The following is a 23,054-nucleotide window of genomic DNA, read 5'->3' on the forward strand; positions in this document are numbered from 1 at the left end:
GCCCTGGCTATCCGTAAATTACAAAAACAAGAAAATTGGTTTTCCTAATATAAGGAATTTTTAAAGATTTTTACTTTACTTTTTATACTTAAGCATATTTGGAGTCATTTTCTATTGAGGTATCTTAACTTTTAATCAAGTGTCATCGATCCCTCCGAAACTGTGTCATTATGCACACCTGGTGCCCATTTCCTTGATTAGTAATTGTATTTATGTGCCCTTTTTTTCCCCCATTCGGCTGTCAATTATTGTTCTCATGGCCGTTGGGCGTGTGAGCACCTATGCGTTGTTTCAGCCGGTGCTGCGTGTTTTTGTGCGTTGTGTATTACGGGTCTCCTCCGGTGTCGTTCTAGGAGGTTTACCCTCGCTCTTTTGTTTGGGTACATCCCAGTGTTTTGTAGACATGTTTGTTTTTGGGGTGTATTAAAAACCCAGATGATGTAGTCCTGCGCCTGTCTCCAAATCCTTTATATCAGCGTGACATCAATTATGGGAATTGGGTACCTTTTCCACCACTGGAATAAATGAGAAAAGGAGACCAAGTTCTGGAAAAGTATTTCAAATTTATTAAACAAGTCTCAATGTACATTTGCTTGCAAAAACACATTCATTCGCAGTAGCAATATTTTATACACCATAAAGAAGTCTGTTTCCTTCAACTGCTAGTTTTCTACACTTCCTGTGGCCAGTAGAGGCATATTCAATTCCTTTGCTGTTTCACAAAACATCTATATTTTCTTTTCCGTTAGGTCCGTCCATATTGTCAGAGGTAAGGAGAGACCTCAATATCTAAAAGACACGTGATTTTTTTTCACTCGCTTTCTCTTCCTCCCTTCAACCATTATTTTTAGACTTGCTCATACCCTCACAACATTCTTTAGACCTTCTGTCCAATATTTAGTATACACCTTTCACAATGATGCCTCAAAGATTAAAAAAAAATTCTGCAGCAATACTCATCAAATGTAGTGGATTACAAAAATTCCATCCCTAGCCAACCCTGAAACAATCCACTGCTGCAAATATATTTTTTCACGAAGATCTGTATGATTGATGAAAACAGGTGAAATTATGGAAGTAAATAGTGTAAGTGTATTATCCTGCATTAAAGTAACTGTCCAGCGTTTCCAGATTTCGATGAAATATGACCAATTATTAATTACAATATGAGTGAAATAGTTTTCCATAAAAAAAATGGTAATTAAGTATGTTTTTCTGTGTTGGAATGGTGTGGGCGTACCCCAACAACAGAATGGTGTGGTCATATACCGCTCATTAAAAATATGAATGCGAGTACATCGCAGATTGGCCAGCTCATCCTCCCCGGGAAGGTGACATCATCCTCCTCTTTAAACGGTCTGTTTGTAGCGTTTTTTCTCCAATTGCAGCTTTGGCCACAAATACGAGTATTGGATAAGTCAACAACCAAACATAGTCATTAAATTAGATTTTTACTAGACAGTTACTTTAAAGGCCCAATGCATGCAAAAATGTGATTTGCCTGTGATTTTCTATATTTCCACACTAGGTTGGAATAACACTGTGAAATTTATGATCGTGCTCTTTTAGTGTAAGAGATGTTTGAAAAGACCGCCTGAAATGTCAGCCTGTTTTGGTGGGATGGAGTTTTGGCCTGTAAATTTGTTAATAATAGACCAATAAAAAAGAGGGTTCCAAACCTCTCTGCCAATAACAGCTAGTTTTCAATTTCCCCCTCCCCACTCAGACCACTCCCAGACAGTCCTAGCAAAATTATTTAGTAAGAAATTGCTCTTTGCTAAGCAGCTATTTTTGTTTATTTTTTGACCTTTAAAAATATCAAACAGCAATCCCAAAACATACTTATGAAGAGAGATGGATGGACTGGCCAGCAGTCCCGAAAGCATGTGGTTTGCTGTACACAGCAATATAAAACAAATATGTTTGCACATATTGTATAGGGGGTCTGGAAAGAAAACCTATTTTTTAAATACAGCGAAAGCCCCATCAACTTGTCCAAAACAGACTTCAACTCATAAATGTGAGATTACTGTATCCATGTTACTATAAAAACATCAAGAATACTTTCCACACCGCAAATCTTCAGTTGTGTTTTTATGAAACCTTATGAAATGTCTAAACATCCACCTCTTACTCACAGTGCTTGCTATCTGCATTAAGAGCACCTACATGTGACAGGGCAAAATTGTCAACACTTAATGACATTGTAGTAATAACAATTACCCAAGATAAACAGGCAACAACATACCAATTTCAGTAGAAGTATATCAAACCAAACCACATATTGCATAATGTGTATTCAAGACAAGCGCTCATTCATTTTCAATAGTAAAATAATAACAAGGTTCAGAAAGGAAATAGAATGTCCACCATAATTGTTTTTAGTGCTAATATTGTTGGCAACATATCGTTTTTTTTACCAATTAAAACAATACAAGATTATACTGTACTGAACTGAACTCACCAACAGGGAGAAAGCAAACAGCAGGTGGCACCGTAACAGAGAGAAGGGAGGAAGCCAAGTACAGGTTCAGATCAAGGTCAATAAAGATACAAAGAGATATATATGCCCTCTTCCATTCTCCTGAGGACTTAGTTCAAGTGTGCTGTCATGCCTCATGTACTTGCTAAAGAAATAAATGGGACAACCTGCACCCTTCCGGAAGTTGTGCATTTTAGAACATAGACCTCTAGTGTGGAGAATGCGACAAAGAAAATGTCTACAACATGTTTCCCAATCCATTCCTAGGAACCTCTCAGTGAGCACTTATTTTTAGCCCAGCACTTGCACACCTAATTTATCTCCTCAACCCTTGATTTGTTGGCACAGGTGTGTTAATGCTGGGCTAGATCAAAGGGGCAGTGCTGGGGGTCCCACATGAATGGATTTGGAGCCTAATCTTATTAATAACCAATGGAGGGTGGGTTTGACAATCATGCTCTTCTTATGTGAAAATGCATGATTACTATTATTAATTCAATGTACAGATTAAAATGATTATCATGACAATGCCTGTGAGAACGATTGCATGAGGTTATATTGCATTGCAATACCAAATCAAAATGACCCAAAATCAAACATGTAAATAAAATATACAGCACATGGTAAAAAACTACATTAACTAGTAAACATTTCTGCCAAACTCCCAAATGTAACACAGAGTTGTTAAGAAAAGAAAGGGGGATAGAGTGGTAGCCTACTTCAGAAAGGTGAGGCAATAACAATCCTGTCGGTTGAGATGACCAAGAACCGTGATGACCATGAACCAAATAGTCCAGACGGTAGGGTTAGTGGCACTGGAGGGCCCAGAACACATCAGGACACGTCAAAAGTCACTCCTATGTGGGAAACAGAAAACGTCAGGGCATGTCAAAATTCACTCCTGTGTGGGAAACAGAACACAAGATAATGGGAGATTAGGATTAGGAAACTGGAAACTTGTCATGGTTCCTACATAAAATGTTAACACTTTAGTTGAAGAAAAAAAGGTACTATCTAGAACCTAAAAGGGTTCTTCAGCTGTCCCCATAGGATAACCCTTTGAAGAACCCTTTTTGGTTCCAGGTAGAATCCTTTTGGGTTCCATGTAAAACCCTTTCCACAGTGGGTTCTACATAGAACCCAAAAGGGTTCTACCTGAAACCAAAAAGTGTTTTACCTGGAACTAAAAAGAGTTCTCCTATGGGGACAGCCGAAGAACCCTTTTGGAACCCTTTTTTAAGAGTATACCTAAAGAATCATGCTTATTTACTGCTACAAATTAATGTGGCATGTATGGAAATAAATATCCATCAAATAAAGTATTCCCCCCCAAAAAACAATTAACTGCAGGAATTACAACATAACATTTTTCTGCAATTAACATTAATAGTCCTTGTATTATAACCATAACCAAGGGGTATGTGGACACCTGCTCGTCGAACATCTAATTCCAAAATCATGGGCATTAATATGGAGATGGTCCCTCCTGCTATAACAGCCTCCACTCTGCTGGGAAGGCTTTCCACTAGATGTTGGAACATTGCTGTGGGAACTTGCTTCCATTCAGTTACAAGAGAATTAGTGAGGTCGGGCACTGATGTTGGGTGATTAGACCTGGCTCGCAGTCAGCTTTCCAATTCATCGCAAAGGTGTTCGGTGGTGTTGAGGTCATGGCTCTGTGCAGGCCAGTCAAGTTGTTCCACACCGATCTCGACAATTTCTGTAAGGACCTCACTTTGTGCACGGGGGCATTTCATGCTAAAACAGGAAAGGGCCTTCCACAAACTGTTGCCACAAAGTTGGAATCACAGAATCGCCTAGAATGTCATTGTATGCTGTAGCGTTAAGATTTCCCTTCACTGGAACTAAGGGGCCCGAACCATGAAAAACAGCCCCAGACCATTATTCCTCCTCCACAAAACTTTACATTTAGCACTATGCATTGGGACAGGTAGCGTTTTCCTGGCATCCGCCAAACCCAGATTCGTCAGTCGGGCTGCCAGATGATGAAGAGTGGTTCATCACTCCAGAGAAGGCTTTTCCACTTCTCCAGAGTCCAATGGCGGCGAGCTGTACACCACGTCCGTCGACACTTGTCATTGCGCATGGTGATCTTAAGCTTGTGCGGCTGCTCGGCCATGGAAACCCATTTAATGAAGCTCCCGAATAACAGTTCTTGTGCTGGCGTTGCTTCCAGAGACAGTTTGAAACTCGGTAGTGAGTGTTGCAACCAAGGACAGACGATTATTACCTGCTTCAGCATTCGGCAGTCCCATTCTGTGAGCTTGTGTGGCCTACCACTTCGCGGCTGTGCCGTTGTTGCTCCAAGAAGTTTCCACTTCACTTCACAAACAGCACTTACAGTTGATTGGGCCAGCTCTAGCAGGGCAGAAATTTGATGAACTGACTTGTTGGAACGGTGGCATCCTATGACGGTGCCACGTTAAAAATCACTGAGCTTTTCAGTATGGCCAGTCTACTGCCAATGCTTGTCTATGGAGATTGCATGGCGGTGTGCTCGATTTTATACACCTGTCAGCAATGGGTGTGGCTGAAATAGCCGAATCCCCTAATATGAAAGGGTGTCCACACACCTTTGGCCATGTAGTGTACTTGGTATAAAACTTTTTAGTTGGGTAGGGGAAGTCCCAATCTAATTGTCTGCTGTGCTTGTGTTCCTGCTGGTACTGTATGTGCCCATGATTTGTTTATGTAATGGCTGAGTGCCGGAGATGATGGTCCACTTCTCACTTTTTCCCTTCTGCGTGACTGTGTCCTATAAAAAGGTTGACGCCGTTGCAGCCCTGCGTTGCCACAGCCAAGAGCCTTGATTTCCAGCAGCAGCTGGCCTACCCCTGTATCAGCACAACAAGTGCCTTGCATCGCACTGACCTTTCCCTCCCTCCCCCGGCCCCCTAGCTATGCTGGCCTGGCCACGCCTCTTCCCCTTCCCCAGCAAACACCAACCAATGCCCCTCTGGGCCAGCCCAGGTCTCCTATCCCTGATATTATCCTCGATAGCTTTAATATGACACATAATTATGTTACTGGAAGCAGCTAGTATACTTTGAGATGTGTGTAAGCAGTGTTTCTTAACTCCGTCCCTTGAACATCCCACTCCCAAGGTTGCACATGTTCCAGCCAAGTTCAAGCACACCTGATTCAACATATAAAAGGCCTGGTGTTGAGTTCAACGGTTGAATCAGGCATGCTTGAGCAGGGCTAGCATACAAGTGTGCAACCTAGGACCGGAGTTGAGAAACACTGCAAGAGAGGCATGTTTGCAGGTGAAATGGTCTTGCCTTACCCGAATAGAACTGTATCCTTCATCCCAAACAGCATGCTTAAAAATAGCAGGTGGTTAATGTCACTTGTTTTAAACAGAGCTGTTTTGATACCAGGTCTGGAAAGAGGTTAAAGTTCAAAAGGTTGTGCATGCTAGAGTTGCGTTACTCAGGTGTGGGTTACCACCTTTTAATTCCCTTTACTGGAATAAATAACTGTTGCGGAATGCCAACAGGCTCATAAACACGGGGCTTCAGGTCACCTGCAACACCTTCTGTCCCTGTCTACACACGTTATTACCTGCAGTAATGATGGCCCTCAAACCATCACGGTCACCTAATAATCCCCAGTTTACAATTGGCTCATTCATCCCCCTCCTCTCCCCTGTAACTATTCCCCAGGTCGTTGCTGCAAATGAGAACGTGTTCTAAATCAACTTACCTGGTAAAATAATGGATAAATAAATCAATTAAATTATATGTTAATTAACTGGTTCAAGGGCTCCCACCTGGGAAAATACTGTACCCCTTGAACTGTAAGGACGTGTTTACAGTGGAACTGGTTTGTACAAGACGTCTCGGCCTAGACACATATTTTTGTAGTTAAGAAGATGGAGTATTTTTGTAGTTAAGAAGATGGAGTATTTTTGTAGTTAAGATGTTCTTCTATTCTATGATCCCGACTTATTCATTTGAAACAGCATTATTGTGTTTTTTGGGACTGAAATGTCACCCATCAATCTTCCCTTAAAATAGCCTAAGACTTGACACCAACAATCACCTGGAACAATATCCATATATGTTTTACTCCATTATAGTGTAGGGAAAGATACATTGGTGTGCAAGTGTCAATTATACTATCATAATTAGGATGTCAATTACGCTGATTAGTGAGAAGAAAGAAATATAACAAGGGCTGCCTGTCTTAATGCAGCCATACTATCTATATGATAGAGAACAAAAAAAAATCACTTACGTATCATGTGACAGGTCCTGCCGTTTACCTGTGCTCCACCACAAAGCTCATGGTGGTCCCATCGAAAGAGGGCGGGGCGATGATGCGTGGTCCCTGCTGGGAGGTGAAGCCCTGGACCCCCGGCCTGCCCTGCTGCTGGACGTGGCCCATACTGGAGCCTCCAGTCAAGGGAGACTTCCCAGACCCTGTGGCCATGTAGTAAGGACTCTCCATGTCCATGTAGTCTGGCTGGGAGGAACCGCCTTTGTTTCCGGATTCTTCCTGCTCCAACGGCATGGAGAGCTGCGACTGCATTCTAGTGGGGATCAGGGTAGGCGTGCTGGGCATGGCGGGTATGAAGCCTGGGTAGATCATGTAGGTGGGGCCATAGGAGCCGGGACTCAGGGCTAAAGGCGAGATGGGCATGGGCATGGGCATGGGCGGCATTTGGGGCATGGACATGGACATGGGAGACATGGGCTGCTGGGACATGGGCACGTCCACATACTGGCCCGTCTCGGGGTCGAAGAGGCGGCGGGTGGCCTGCTGGATGGGGGTGTCCACCAGGTAGTAGTTCCCTGTACTGGGGTCAAATAGCATCTTTCTCTGGGTGCGCTGGTAGTGGTCGATCTGGGGGATGGCTTGTGGGGACATGGTTGGGGAAAAGCAGTACATCTGTGGTTGGGTGGACGCCATGCTCTGAGCCATGGGCATGTGGTAGATGGTGGCAGTTGGCGTGTCCTGGGCTCTCGTCTCCATGACGATGGTGGAGCGTTTCTGTGGGGAAAGTCGGGTCTCTTCCTGCCTCCTGGCGCCGCAATAGCCGGGTGGGCTGGCCATCTGGGTCTTGGCGCCAGTGGAAGGGAAGGTGTAGATTGCTGTCTTCTCACATCCACCGCCAGCGGACACAGTGGTTTGCTTGGCGCTGGTGGCATGAGACTTGACGGGGATGGTGAGATAGTTTTCGTGCTCGACTGAAGCTCTGCTGAACTGGAAGGGCATGTCTGCCTTCATACTGTTGGCCGTCTCCCTCTGTCTCTCTCTCTGTCTCTCCTCTGCCTTTCTGAGCTGCTGGGAGATTTTCACTGACACCGGAAGTTTAGGAGACACTGGGCTGAAGCCTTTGCAGTAAGGTGATTGTGATGCAGCATGTGGCTGTGATGATGCCTTGTTATTGTTATTTGTGGGGGGGTTTCCTGAAGCCATGGAGCTGACATTAAACACATTATTGGTACCCATTGGTGTTCCACCTAGCTGAGCCAGGGATTTGGGCACATCCTGGCTGATGGGAATGTGAAAAGTCTTCAGGGGTTCTTTCTCCTCTCGTTTGGGTGGTGTCTTTTCGCAAACGGGCAAGGCGGTCGTAGCAGGCAGGGATTTGTCAGAGTTAAGGTATGAGTCTCTCCGGATGAGCTTGTCCATGTTAAATGTTGGCACGGTCATGGCATTGGCCACATTCACTCCTTCCTCCTCTGGCCCATGCTCCTCGCTGGATATGAGAGAGAGCAGATGACTGTCTGATAATATGGAGTGTGGCTCTGATTTCCTCTTCCACTCATTTCTATCAAAAACATACAACTGCTCCATGGTTTTGACTGCAGCCTGTAATTTCTCGAAGGCACCCACGTTGGACATTTTACACTCAGGTTTTGTCTTGTCACAGATGTCAGGTGTTTTATCCTGTCTTCTAGAAGCTGTTCTGGTTTCAATTACAAGTCCAATGGGGCCTTCAGAGGAATCACCTTTCAGTTGTTTTGTATTGTATAATGGCGCTCTCCATGTCGGTTGGTGGAAGTCGCTTTTGGTGCCCTCTTGCTGGGGTGATGACCTGTCAACTTCAAATAAATCCTCCTTGAGTCTAGATTTAGAATACCCAATTAGATTTCCAGATTGCTTCCCATTCCCATTGGTATTGGTATTCACAGACTGACACTTTATTACTATGGGGGAAAGCGACGCAGGGTTTCGATAAGACCCCTGTTTGAAAAGCTTTTGATCTGAGTTAAGGTCGCCGGCGGTGGCGTTATTATCCAACGACACAAAGTGATAAGAACTTTTAACCAATTTACGCACGTCTCTAACTTGGTGTATAGGTGTTTGCAGCTTGCCCCTGTGGTCTCGTATGTCTCTGACCGTGAAGTGTGGTACTTTTTCGGAGGACTCACCCTTCAACGCTGCGGCGAGCGCTTGACATCTGGACTCGTCGCCTGCCTTTTTCAGGTTGACTGAGTTGCAGCCTATATTGGAAGGCACCCGCTTTGCAACGTTGAACGGGTCGCTTTTGTTTTCTTTTACACTCCGTAAACTGATTTTAATTTCGGGTGATTTGGATGTTACCACACTCCTCGGACCAGCGACGTATTGGGTGTTGGTGGCGCGTAATTTCATACCTCCTCCCTCTCCTTGATCCGCGGCAGCGCGGGTCGAATAATTCATAGTCGGCAGCTGCTTTGAAACTTCTCTCTCATTGGACAGTTGTTGGATACTTGGCACAAACAAATGTAACATTTTGGTTAGCTCACTGTTGCCTGAATCGGTGTACAAGTCCGTTTCCCCCTGGTTGTCGTCGGACGAAGACGGTTTCCCCTCCGGAGTATTATCGTTTATATGTTCCTTTTGAAACTCTAGCTCACCGTCCCTCCAGGATCTGAATGCGCTATTTTGGCTGCGTAGCAGTGTGTTGTTGGCCACTTCGAATGCTCCTTTTTTAGTATCGAATCCTACTTCATTTGTCGACGCTAAATTCGTTTCTGGTGCAAGAGTTAAAGTGTCTTGTCTCCGACATTCGTCCTTGGCATCGCACGAGCTAGTGTCCACTAAGTCCCCTAGTTCATCGACACAAACAATAGTTAAGTCAGAACTCGCCTCTGAGTATTTCGGGCTTTGCCTTTGGAAATCCTTGGACTCTTTCGGTGTAGCCCTCTCCCTCTCCATGTGCGCAATTTCAGGCTCTTGTCGGAGAAGGCAGTGAGATGGAGCGTGATAGGACTCGCGTATCTCCCCCCTCTCCATTTTGCGCTCCTGCTCAAACTGCATTTTCTTAGAAATTACATTTTTAAGAAGGCTCGAGGCGAATATTGCTTTCTTGTGTGTGCCTTCCATGGTTTCCCCTGCATTACAGGGTTGCTTGCTGGCCTCATTCCCCTGGCCGCTTGGCAAGGTGCTGGTAACTTCATCTGTGGAACGTGATCCTGTTACGTTTTGTGCAAATTTCGAGCGCCTTTCACTCCCAGGCAGCCCTGATTTGACATTACAACGAATATTTAATGTTTCTGTGAGCGTGATAACTCCACCGTGCCCCGTCCCAAATTTTCCCATAAGCTCAAGTTTCTTTGCTGCAGAAGATGTGTTATAGGGACCAGAAAGAGCACCATTCAATGCAAAGAGCTTGTTCGGGGGCGGTTTAGTACTAGCCAATGCCAAACCCTTATATCCTTTATTGTCTTTATTCTTAGCAATTTCAGAGGATGACGTGGAACTTTTATGAGACCCTGTGTTTGGTTCGCGTCCCTGAGACATGTTCATGTTGCCATATTTAAGGTCAACAAAAGTTGACCACCTGTTCAACCCCAGCTCGGAGGCGGAGGACTCGCTGGAGGTGCTGAAATTGATGGCATCAAAATAAGGGTATGCTAAACTCTTGAACGCTCTGGCAGTCAAGTTGCGCACTTCCTTATCCGCATCGTCAAGTTCACTGACGGCGCTGGACGCACCGCTGGAATAGTCGTTAACATCTTTGCCTTTTAAATTCTTGCCAAAGTGCAAGCGTCCGGGGGCGGCTATGAAACACTTAGCGCTATCACAGACATTCTCCGTATTTGCATCACCAGCTCCTCTAAAAACGTAGCGACTCATGTCTCCGGCGTGCTTGGCATGATAAGTAATATTTTCATTTTCTTGGACGTCGCTAGGCTCATTTATAGCTCGAGAAGTCGTTTTGATTGACAGGTGGATCTGTCCTATAACATTATTTTGGTTCTTTGACAGACTTTCATCTGAGATGGCGCACTTGTCCCTGTCCCCGAGATCACTTTCCAGCTTAGTGCTGACTGCCGCACCGCTATTAGCCTGACCCTGATTGCTTTTCACCCTCTTCTCTCTTCCTGCCATCGTTCCATCTCCGTCAAAAGCAGCATAATCTACAAAAGAGTAGATCTGGTTATCATCCCACTCCTGTCCGATATCATTATCGACATCGTGATCTGAAAGCTCGGAGAGCTGGATCTCGTGCGTGGTTATGTAATGAGGCTCATCCTCCACGGTACTGCAAGGCACGCAATCTTCACAATCACCGGTCAGCACCAAGCTCACATCATCATCCGATTCACTTTGCCCGCTTAACATGTCAGTGTATTGTAAATCTTCATTGTCAATTGGCATATTTTCTACATCCTCAAACGCGTCCTTTTCCGGTGTCCACTCCGCGGTGAACTCCCTATTACCAACGTATCTAGGGGATTCGGGAGAGTCCATCATGTTTTCATTCAGGTTAGGAACCTCAGAGAAGCAGACAGTTCCAAGAAACCCTGATAGATAGCCCTTGGCACACTCCTTTGTGTTAATATCCTCCTTTAATTTGTCGCCGTTGATATGACCAGTCACCTTACTCATCAGGTCTCCGTCTCCAGAAGTTTTCTCTTCTGCTCTCGAGCCACCGTTGCCCTCGTCAATCGCCATTTGGCTCCCCTCACCGGTGACAGTGTTCGTGTCGTCTGTATCTATGTCAAGTAAATCATTCAATTCAACGTACTTCGATTCTTCTTGCCTCCCAGTGGTATCCGTGATATCTGGCCTTCGCTTTTTTAACACGACGGTGGACTTTGGGTAAGTTCGATTTTTGTCGGACACGTCCATTGTTTCCATTGCATTATGCACGCCTTTTATGCTGTCTATTTTACATTTGGCATAAGATAGAAAAGAAACAATAGAGGTAGAGGTCCCCAGGATTCCCTACTTCACTCCCTGATGTCCCGAGAATCAACCACAGGATCCTAGTGTAGGTATTGCTGTGCGCGGCGCCTCTGGCCAACAGTGGCACTCCGGACTGTCACTTCGGATGCCATTGGACACGCACTACAGACATTCCATACTGGAAGCATAAAGCATCTAAAATGATTAGCTATTTCTGAACCGGTGCGCGCTTCCACAGGCGTGAACAAAATTAACACATTAAGCTATAGGCCTACTGTTACATGGATATTTTTAGTTGCTCCAACTACAAGTCTGAACTTGGGAGATGAACAGAATAGGCATTGTGTGATGGGACGGACCCGTTGCAAATAGTCGTAACAATACACAAATATAGAAATAGTGACGAAATGTTAAAACGGATATTTTTAACCTCGGTTATGTGCAGCGTGTTTAGTTTCACACCAGAGACAAGGCTGTCTCACAGACATACCACCCAAGTGCAAACAACCCACTGGGCACAGGCGTCAATTCAACGTCTATTCCACCTTGGTTCAACGTAATTGAAATTACGTGGAAACAACGTTGATTCAACCAGTGTGTGCCCAGTGGGAATGACTGGGAGGGATTTAGAACTGAATGTAAATGCTTGTAAACGCCTAAGTGTATTATCACACTTTTATGCACGGCATTTTAAGCCACATGAGATTTATTTTAAGACTAAAAGTGAGATGCTTGTCACTCGGTGGGAATAGGATAGTCACGTTGTAAGCGTTGCTTGAAGGCATATGCCAATAGGACAGTAATGTTTTGCTGATACGCACAGGCAATGGTGAATATGCACGGTTGCATCTCAATGAACCTACTCAATTGTTTTATTCTCTACTTCCAGTATCAATGAATAGTTATTTGTGTTGAAAAATAATTACATTGCTTAGGCTAATGACAGTCATTACAGACCATATATTAAATCATGAAATTAACACTCAATATCGTATTTTTTTAAAATTTTGTACACAAATACACAAATGTCTCTTGACATGTAATATGTATCAAATTAAGGCTAGATTTTAAGATAGTGATTTTCAGTATAACAATTTTTTTTGCTGTGTTCTGTTCAAAAGTGACCGATTCAGAACCATTTCAGCGCCGGACAGCTCCTGAGGACCGCCTCCGTAAATTCAATCTGCTAAGCATAGTCACCTGCAAATATATTGGCACCCTTCATAAAGATGAGCAAAAAAGGCTGTATGAAATAAATAATTCAAATACTGAGCTATATTGTATGCAATTTTTTTAAATTTTTTTTTATTTTATACTAGCACAATTGCTCAGAGAAATTGATTTTGTTTAACAAGTAATAAAAAATAAATACAAAACATATAGGTGTCAATATTATTGGCAGCTCTGTTTTCAAAAGTCTAGCAACCTGGTACTTGGTACATTTCATGATGCCGTTGACCTTAACAAGGGCCCCAGGACCAGTGGAAGCAAAATAGACAAAGAGCTCTATTTCCATGTCATCTGACTACAGCACTGCCTGGAGTTTGCTAAACAGCATTGGTACTTTTATTTGAACTGGTGCTATGATCAGATGACATGAAAATACAGTTCTCTGGGAACGCACACCAGTGGTGGGTTTGGTGTCAAAACGTGAGGAATATGCAGAAAAGTACCACATACCTACTGTAAAATATGGTGGATCTGTTTATTTAAAAAAAAAATACCCTATATTCTCCCCAATTTTGTGGTATCCATTTGGTAGTTACAGTCTTGTCTCATCGTTACAACTTCCGTACGGACTCGGGAGTGGCGAAGGTGGAGAGCCGTCCGTCCTCCAAAACACAACCCAACCAAGCCACACTGCTTCTTGACGCAATGCCCAGTTAACCCAGAAGCCAGCCGCACCAATGTGTCAGAGGAAACACCGTACACCTGGCGACCATGTCAGCGTGCACTGCGCCCGCCTCACCACAGGAGTCCCTAGTGCATGATGGGACAAGGACATCGCTGCCGGCCAAACCCTCCCCTGGCCCGGACGACGCTGGGCCAATTGTGCGCGAGCCCCATGGGATCTCCCGCTCGTGGCCGGCTGCGACAGAGCCTGGAATCTCTAGCTGCGTGCAGTGCCTTAGACCACTGCGCCACTCTGTAGGCCCATGGGGTCTCCCGCTCGCGGCCGGCTGCAACAGAGCCTGGAATCTCTAGCTGCGATGCAGTGCCTTAGACCACTGCACCATTCTGTAGGCCCATGGGGTCTCCCGCTCGCGGCCGGCTGCAACAGAGCCTGGAATCTCTAGCTGTGATGCAGTGCCTTAGACCACTGCGCCACTCTGTAGGCCCATGGGGTCTCCCGCTCGCGGCCGGCTGCAACAGAGCCTGGAATCTCTAGCTGCGATGCAGTGCCTTAGACCACTGCACCATTCTGTAGGCCCATGGGGTCTCCCGCTCGCGGCCGGCTGCAACAGAGCCTGGAATCTCTAGCTGCGATGCAGTGCCTTAGACCACTGCGCCACTCTGTAGGCCCATGGGGTCTCCCGCTCGCGGCCGGCTGCAACAGAGCCTGGAATCTCTAGCTGCGATGCAGTGCCTTAGACCACTGCACCATTCTGTAGGCCCATGGGGTCTCCCGCTCGCGGCCGGCTGCAACAGAGCCTGGAATCTCTAGCTGCGATGCAGTGCCTTAGACCACTGCGCCACTCTGTAGACCCATGGGGTCTCCCGCTCGCGGCCGGCTGCAACAGAGCCTAGAATCTCTAGCTGCGATGCAGTGCCTTAGACCACTGCACCATTCTGTAGGCCCATGGGGTCTCCCGCTCGCGGCCGGCTGCAACAGAGCCTGGAATCTCTTGCTGCGATGCAGTGCCTTAGACCACTGCACCATTCTGTAGGCCCATGGTGGATCTTTGATGTTATGGGACTATTTTGCTCTCATATAATTTTGATTATTATAATATTTTTTTGTAGTATCATACATAATTGCTGTCACATTTTATTGCAGCAATGAGATTTAAAAACATTACTAGTACATTGTGTTATTACATTACCTGGAAACATAAAGAGAGCATTTGGGGAAAAAACACATTTTCAATCATCCTTATGTTAGATAAAACCACAACTAGAACTTTAGCCAATGTCCTGGGAATGTTCCTGGTTTGCAAGAGTTTTTTTCAGCAAGTGAAATAAAGATCGTAGCAACTGTATTGATGACAAAGACTTTACTGTTCGAATACCGACATACATGGCATTCGGAAAGTATTCAGACCCCTTGACTTTTTCCACATTTTGTTAGGTTCCAACCTTTTTCAAAAATTTTATTTAAAAAACCGTTTTTTTCCTCATCAATCTACACACAATACCCCATAATGACAAAGCAAAAACTGGTTTTTAGAAATTTTACCAAATTTATTAAACATAAAAAACTGAAATTACACATTTACACAAGTATTCAGACACTTTACTCAGTACTTTATTGAAGCATCTTTGGCAGCAATTACAGCCTCGAGTCTTCTTGGGTACAAGCTTGACACAACTGTATTTGGGGAGTTTCTCCCAATCTTCTCTGCAGATCCTCTCAAGCTTTGTCAGCTTTCCTTCATTCATCTTTCCCTCGATCCTGACTAGTCTCTGTCACGCCTTGGTCTTAGTGTTTTGTGTTTTCGTTATATATTTTGGTCAGGCCAGGGTGTGACATGGGTTTACGTGTTGTGTTTCGTATTGGGGTTTTATAGGATTTGGGATTGCTAGGTTTAGGGGTGTGTCTAGTTAGGCTTGGCTGCCTGAGGCGGTTCTTGATCAGAGTCAGGTGCTTCTCGTTGCCTCTGATTGGGAACCGTATTTAGGTAGCCTGAGTTCGCTTTGTCTTTCGTGGGTGATTGTTCCTGTCTCAGTGTAGTGTTCACCAGATAGGCTGTAATTAGGTTTCACGTTCCGTTTGTTGTTTTGTATTTATTATTAGTTACTTCATGTATCGTCACTTTTCTTCATTAAGGACATGAGTAACCACCACGCTGCATTTCGGTCCTCTCTCTCAACAAACGAAGAACGCCGTTACAGTCTCCCAGTCCCTCCCGCTGAAAAACATCCCCACAGCATGATGCTGCAACCATTCTTCACCATAGGGATGGTGCCAGGTTTCCTCCAGATGTGAAGCTTGGCATTCAGGCCAAAGAGTTCAGGCTTGGTTTCATCATACCAGAGAATCTTGTTTCTCATGGTCTGAGAGTCATTAGGTGCCTCTTGGCAAACTCCAAGCGGGATTTCATGTGGCTTTTACTGAGCAGTAGCTTCCGTCTGGCCACTCTACCATAAAGGCCTGATTGGTGGAGTACTGCAGATATGGTTGTCCTTCTGGAAGTTTCTTCCATCTCCACAGAGGAACTCTGGAGCTCTGTCAAAGTGACCATCGGGTTCTTGGTTACATCCCTGACCAAGGCCCTTCTTCCCCGATTGCTCAGTTCAGTCGGGCGGCAAGCTATTGGAAGAGTCTTGGTGCTTCCAAACTTCTTCCATTTAAGAATTATGGAGGCCACTGTGTTCTTGGGGAACTTCAATGCTGCATAATTCTTTTGCTACCCTTCCCCAGATCTGTGCCTTGACACAATCCTGTCTCGGAGCTCTATGGACAATTCCTTCGACTTCATGGCTTGGTTTTTGCTCTGACGTACTGTCCACTATTGGGACCTTATATAAACAGGTGTGTGCCTTTACAAAACATGTCTAATCAATTTAATTTACCACAGGTGGACTCCAATCAAGTTGTAGAAACATCTCAAGGATAATCAATGGAAACAGGATACACCTAAGCTCAATTTCGAGTCCCATAGAAAAGGGTCTGGATACTTATGTAATTATGGTATTTCTGTTTTTGCAAAAATATCTAAAAACCTGTTTTCACTTTGACATTATGGGGTATTGTGTGTAGACTGATGAGGATTTTTTTATTTATTTAATCCATTTTAGAATAATGCTGTAATGTAACAAAATGTGGAAAAAGTCATGGCGTCTGAAAACTTTCCGAAGGCACTGAACATTGTTATTTATGTCTGACAGTCATACGCAAGTCACCATAAGTTGACATCAGCTGTTTATGACATAGGTTATGACAGTATTATGACAGCATTCTTAAGGATTAACTCAAGTGTTATCAATGATACTTCTATATCCCTAAAGATGCCATTTCTCTGGGTGATAACGTGATTGGTAATGGTGATATCTACAACGTGATGGTCTATAACAGGGGTGAGCAAACTTTTTGGCTCGAGGGCCACATCAGGATTTTGAAATTCAACAGACGGCCACATTTTTTGGGGGACCAATTGTTTGTTAAAATCAATTTGCGGCGGCCTCCCGAGGGGAGCAGTGGTCTAAGGCACTTCATCGCAGTGCTTGATGCGTCACTACAAACCCAAACCTCAGACACATTAGTGCGGCTTGCTTCCAGGTTAAGTGAACAGTGTGTCAAGAAGCAGTGCGGCTTGGCAGGGTCGTGTTTCGGAGGGTCGCCTCGCGGCTCTCGACCTTCGCCTCTCCCGAGTCCATACGGGAGTCGCAGTGATGAGACAAGACTGTAACTTCCAATTGGATACCACGAAATTGGTTATATTTTTTTATATTTTTATATATTTATTTTTGATGTCTCGCGGGCCGGATTGAAGTGCCCGCCGTACTTTGCCCGCCGTACTTTGCCCCCCACTTGGTCTATAGGGCTCTAGGCATGAACTATAGGCAGTCACTGAGCAGCTGTTCACAGGGCAAATACGGACAGGGCTCCTGGCTGTACACACAGGCCATGGTATAGACTAGCTGATCCTAAATATGTACCTAGGGGAAACTTCAGCCCAGGGCTGGCACCTGAATGAATCAGCTGGACGGGCCTTTGATTTCCATAGGCGAGCACGTTTGAGCACCTAATGTGTGCACTTGAAAAAGTTTGTGAGTTTAAAGATTGGGGAAGCTTACAATTTATCGTACCATTGCTACTGATCTGCGGGACAGTTATGATTATTTTTACAAGCGCATTTTCGTGGAACAGTTTCATTTCAATAATAACGTTTTCTGTAAAAATAGCTAGCTGTAGCTCATCTGAGTGGTCGGCTGAGAACGCCCTCACCTGCTAGTACTTATTGCTGATCGTTAACATTCTGACTTGCTAAAGCCTGTCCGATAAGAACAAGGCAGACTTGTCCATATCCAGAGTTGTATTGTCTCTTGGTCACCACCACACATTAGGACACACATAGAAGTGATCTTTGTGATACATAGGAGTGGACTTGTGTTTTTTTATGGATGAGGTAAATCCATAATGCAGATGGAGGACATCAAGGGTCTTCTATGTGTGTGTCATCTGCCGACAACGATAGCAGCTCTGAGATAGTTGGAGGGGCCACAGTTAAAATGTGCATTTGGGCAATCTGATTGGTGGAAACCAGGAGGCTGTGATAATCCCCCTAACGGGACTATGGGGAAAGACCAATACACAGGCATGTCCTTTTTTTAACATTTTCGTTCCTCAAAATCATTGTCACGTGATTAATCATAAAAATCTGAAGTAAGATGATACAATCTAAAAGTTCAAATTTAACTATGGTGAGAGCACCAGCCTCTGCCATACGGACACATTGCTAGACTATCATCCATTGGTGGCTAAAGAAATTAGAGCATATAACTCAGAGATAGCCTATAGGCCAATGCAGCAGTAGGCCTATAACTTCCATCATCAACTAAGTAAAATACATAGGCCTAAACCCGACAAAATAAAAACAGTATAAAATATCCTAATGAAAATTCTGGTCCATTCAATAACATTCATCTCTCCACCCTGCCTGCCTGCCTCCCTCCCTTTCCATCTGTCTTGACTTGGCTATTGCTGGTATCAAGTCATCACTGGGTCTGGCCAGAAGCTGACACTTGTGAACTTGCAACATTGTATCAACTAGCCTATTCCATGCCCTCAGAGTTTCCTGTGCCAGTAAGCTCGGGACAGACAGCTGTTTAAAAAAAAAAAACTTTCCCACTGGATATATGGGATAATCAGATCATGATATTTGGCTCTATCACACTGAGGCTCGGTGATTATCGAGCCCGGGAGTGTAGGAAACATGTAGGAAAGATTTAACAAATACTGAGGAACTATCAATCGCAATGGATGTTCAAAAGACAGACTTCGTTGACTTTGCGTGAGGTTAACGAAAAATGACTGAGAAGCTCAGCTGATGAGTGGTGTACGTGATGAATTAAGACAATCAAAAATCAGACAGTGCCAAATGGGCACTTTTCTACATAGGCATGTATTCTGGAAAGAGACGCGCCATCTCTTTGCCACACACGCCTCGCATTCTTCTTGAAGCAGCGTTTTCAGTTATACTCGAGTCACATTATCTTCAACAATGTTAGATGCTTTTCACTGACAGCTGCAACTCAATGAGCTCAACCTAGACATAGCATAGGTCTACACACTTTTGATTTGGAACAATCCACAGCTATTTAAAAAAAAACATAAGCTAATGATCCTGTTTGCCTAAGTCATGCTCCCTGGTAAAATATTTAGAATTATTTCCTTTAGACAGGAGTAATTATATAATTATGTCGAAAAATCGACTTACTTTAGAGCAATCTAGAATTCTAACGGTGCACTGTGCTCCTGCCAACTTTGCTTTCCAATTCACAAGAGGCTGAAACCAGATCTGTACATAATGAATAGATGCTCATGTCCCCGCCCTTAACAATGGGAGTATGTGGACACCTGCTCATCAAACATCTCATTCCAATATCACGGGAATTAACATGGTGTTGGTCCCCCCTTTGCTGCTATAACAGCCTCCACTTCTGGGAACACTTTCCACTAGATGTTGGAAAATGGCAGAGGGGACTTGCTTCCATTCAGCCACAAGAGAATTCGGGCACTAAGGTTGGGCAATGATGTTGGGCGATTAGGCCTGGCTCACAGTCAGCGTTCCAATTCATCCCAAAAGTGTTTGATGGGGTTGAGGTCAGGGCTCTGTGCAGGCTAGTCAGGTTCTGCCACACTGATCTCGACAGTGTGGCCATTTCTGTAAGGACCTGGCTTAGTGCACAGGGACATTGTCATACTGAAACAGGAAAGGGCCTTCCCCAAACTGTTGCCACAAAGTTGGAAGCGCAGCATTGTCTGGAATGTCATTGTATGCTGTAGCATTAAGATTTCCCTTCACTGGAACTAAGGAGCCGAGACCTAACCATGAAAAACAGCCCCAGACCGTTATTCCTCCTCCACCAAACTTTACAGTTGGCACAATACATTCAGGCAGGTGGTGTTCTCCTCCTCCTGGCATCCGTCAAACCCAGATTCATCATCGTGATTGATCACACCAGAGAACACGTTTCCACTTCTCCAGAGTCCAATGGCGGCGAGCTTTACACCACTCCAGCCGACACTTGGCATTGCGCATGGTGATCTTAGGCTTGTGTGCAGCTGCTCGGCCATGGAAACCCATTTCATGAAGCTCCCAAGAACAGTTATTGCAACTGAAGTTGCTTCCAGAGGCAGTTTGTAACTCTGTAGCGAGTGTTGCAACCGAGGACAGACAATTTTTACTTCAGCACTCGCCGATCCCGTTCTGTGAGCTTGTGTGGCCTACCACTTCGTGGCTGAGCCATTGTTGCTCCTATATGTTTCAACCTGACAATAACAGCACTTATAGTTGACCGAGGCAGCTCGAGCAGGGCATAAATCTGATGAACTGACTTGTTGGAAAGGTCCGTCCGATGATGGTGCCACGTTGAAAGTCACTGCGATCTTTAGTAAGGCCATTCTACTGGCAATGTTTCTCTATGGAGATTGCATGGCTGTGTGCTCGATTTGATACAACTGTCAGCAACGATTGTGGCTGAAATAGCTGAATTCACTAATTTGAAGGGGTGTCCAGATACTTTTGTATGTATACAGTTGAAGTCGGAAGTTTACATACACCTTAGCCAAATACATTTAAATTCAGTTTTTCACAATTCCTGACATTTAATCTAAGTAAAAATTCCATGTCTTAGGTCAGTTAGGATCACCACTGTATTTTAAGAATGTGAAATGTCAGAATAATAGTAGAGATAATTATTTATTTAAGCTTTTATTTCTTTCATCACATTCACAGTATGTCATAAGTTCATACACACTTAATTAGTATTTGGTAGCATTGCCTTTAAATGTTTTAACTTGGGTCAAACTTTTCAGGTAGCCTTCCACAAGCTTCCAATAAGTTGGGTGAATTTTGGCACATTCCTTCTGGCAGAACTGGTGTAACTGAGTCAGGTTTGTAGGCCTCCTTGCTCGCACACGCTTTTTCAGTTCTGCCCACAAATGTTCTATAGGATTGAGGTCAGGGCTTTGTGATGGCCACTCCAATACCTCGACTTTGTTGTCCTTAAGCCATTTTGCCACAACTTTGGAAGTATGCTTTGGGTCATTGTCCATTTGGAAGACCAATTTGCGACCAAGCTTTTTCCTAACTGATGTCTTGAGATGTTGCTTCAATATATCCACATAATTTTCCGCCCTCATGATGCGATCTATTTTGTGAAGTGCACCAGTCCCTCCTGCAGCAAAGCACCCCCACAACATGATGCTGCCACCCCTGTGCTTCACGGTTGGGATGGTGTTCTTTGTTCTGCAAGCGTCCCCCTTTTTCCTCCAAACATAACGATGGCCATTATGGCCAAAAGGTTCTGTTTTTGTTTCATCAGACCAGAGGACATTTCTCCAAAAAGTATGATCTTTGTCCCCATGTGCAGTTGCAAACCGATTTTTTTATGGTGGTTTTGAAACAGTGGCCTTTCAGGTTATGTCGATATATGACTTGTTTTACTGTGGATATAGATACTTTTGTACCTGTTTCCTTCAGCATCTTCACAAGGACCTTTGCTGTTGTTCTGGGATTGATTTGCACTTTTTGCAAAGTACGTTCATGTTTAGGAGACAGAACGTGTCTCCTTCCTTAGCGGTATGACGGCTGTGTTTATACTTGCGTACTATTGTTTGTACAGATGAACGTGGTACCTTCAGGCGTTTGGAAATTCTATGATGTCAAGCAAAGAGGCCCTCAGTTTGAAGGTAGGCCTTGGCGTCCTCTCCTATCCTGGATGTGCCGGCATTTGTTCCAGACCATCACTAACACACCTGATTCAAATAATCAACTAATCATTATCTACACCATGATAGCTGGATCGGGTGTGTTACTGCAGGGCTGAACACCCAGGGGCTTTCCAGGATCAGAGTAGGAGCCCCTGCAGACTCTGCCCAGTTACGCATGGGGGCATGGGAGCCATTGAGTTCAGATGACTATCATAACTGAGTAATGATCCTAGTACGCTGTCCATGTTGTTGAGATTGAGGCTGTCCTAATATGGACACCGTATCTGAGAGCTAGGTAAAGATCGAAACCAAACATGTTCAGATGTAAGTGGTATATTTTCAAAAATTCTAAGAACAAAACTCTAAACAGATAATCGATCAATCAAATGTATTTATAAAGCCCTTTTAACATCAGCAAATGTAGCAATGTCACAAAGTGCTATACAGAAACCCAGCCTAAAACCCCAAACATAACTCTTGTAATACTTATGTTCAGAACCGTTGATTGTGCATTTGTTGGGATTTCACACATATTTCACCACTGAGTCATTCATGCAAAATCAATGTTCTGTGAAATATGAGCACATTTTGTTTAGTCACCAATACATCAGATAATGAATGATAGGCTCATCATTTAGTACATTTCAACTGCCATTTAAAATACAAGATACACATTTCTAAACTGTTCTTTTTGAATGCTGAATAGAAAGAACAGTAGACAGTAAATCTAATTTTCCGTACAGTATTTGACTCTAACTTCACATGTAATATGGCATGTTGTGAGCATGTTGAGAAATATGTCAGTTTCATTACAGTTTTTATCGTTTTGGTGCGATCTTCACAAGTATGTGTGTAACGGTTTTCTTGACTTGAAGGAGAGGCGGACCAAAATGCTGCGTGGTTTCTATTCATGGTTCTTTAATAAAGAAAAACTATACATGAATAGACCAACAAAAACAATAAACGTGCAAAAACCTAAACAGCCCTATCTGGTGCAAACACAGAGACAGGAACAATCACCCACAAAACCCAACACCAAACAGGCTACCTAAATATGGTTCCCAATCAGAGACAATGACTAACACCTGCCTCTGATTGAGAACCATATCAGGCCAGACATAGAAATAGACAAACAAGACATCCAACATAGAATGCCCACTCAGATCACACCCTGACCAAACAAAACATAGAAACATACAAAGCAAACTATGGTCAGGGTGTGACAATGTGGTACATTTTCACAACTCTTAGTACAAAACTCTGAACAGAATGTTCAAAAAGGCAGTTGTTTCAAAACTCTAGTACAACACACAAAATCATAGT

General features: G+C 44.1%; 1 protein-coding gene across 2 annotated transcripts; it reads right to left on the minus strand.

The window, feature by feature from the left end:
- Positions 1-543: 543 nt before the first annotated feature.
- Positions 544-11,722, minus strand: lg16h4orf54 (linkage group 16 C4orf54 homolog). 2 transcript variants are annotated; one of them, XM_020504250.2, is made up of 2 exons: positions 6,743-11,722; positions 544-3,339 (listed from the first exon to the last, which is right to left on the minus strand). In XM_020504250.2, exon 1 carries the CDS (start codon positions 11,582-11,584, stop codon positions 6,767-6,769), a length of 4,818 nt encoding a protein of 1,605 aa, XP_020359839.1. In that variant the 5' UTR covers positions 11,585-11,722; the 3' UTR covers positions 544-3,339; positions 6,743-6,766. The 2 variants fall into 2 exon arrangements, with proteins under 2 accessions (XP_020359839.1, XP_020359841.1); XM_020504252.2 differs by having other exon boundaries at positions 544-3,383.
- Positions 11,723-23,054: the final 11,332 nt, after the last annotated feature.

This window comes from Oncorhynchus kisutch, linkage group LG16 (genome assembly GCF_002021735.2).
Source record: "Oncorhynchus kisutch isolate 150728-3 linkage group LG16, Okis_V2, whole genome shotgun sequence".
NCBI lineage: Eukaryota > Metazoa > Chordata > Actinopteri > Salmoniformes > Salmonidae > Oncorhynchus > Oncorhynchus kisutch.

Bases quoted from the DNA above. Each gene is read 5' to 3' on its own strand.
- lg16h4orf54 (XM_020504250.2), bottom strand. From the start codon at position 11,584: ATGGAAACAATGGACGTGTCCGACAAAAATCGAACTTACCCAAAGTCC.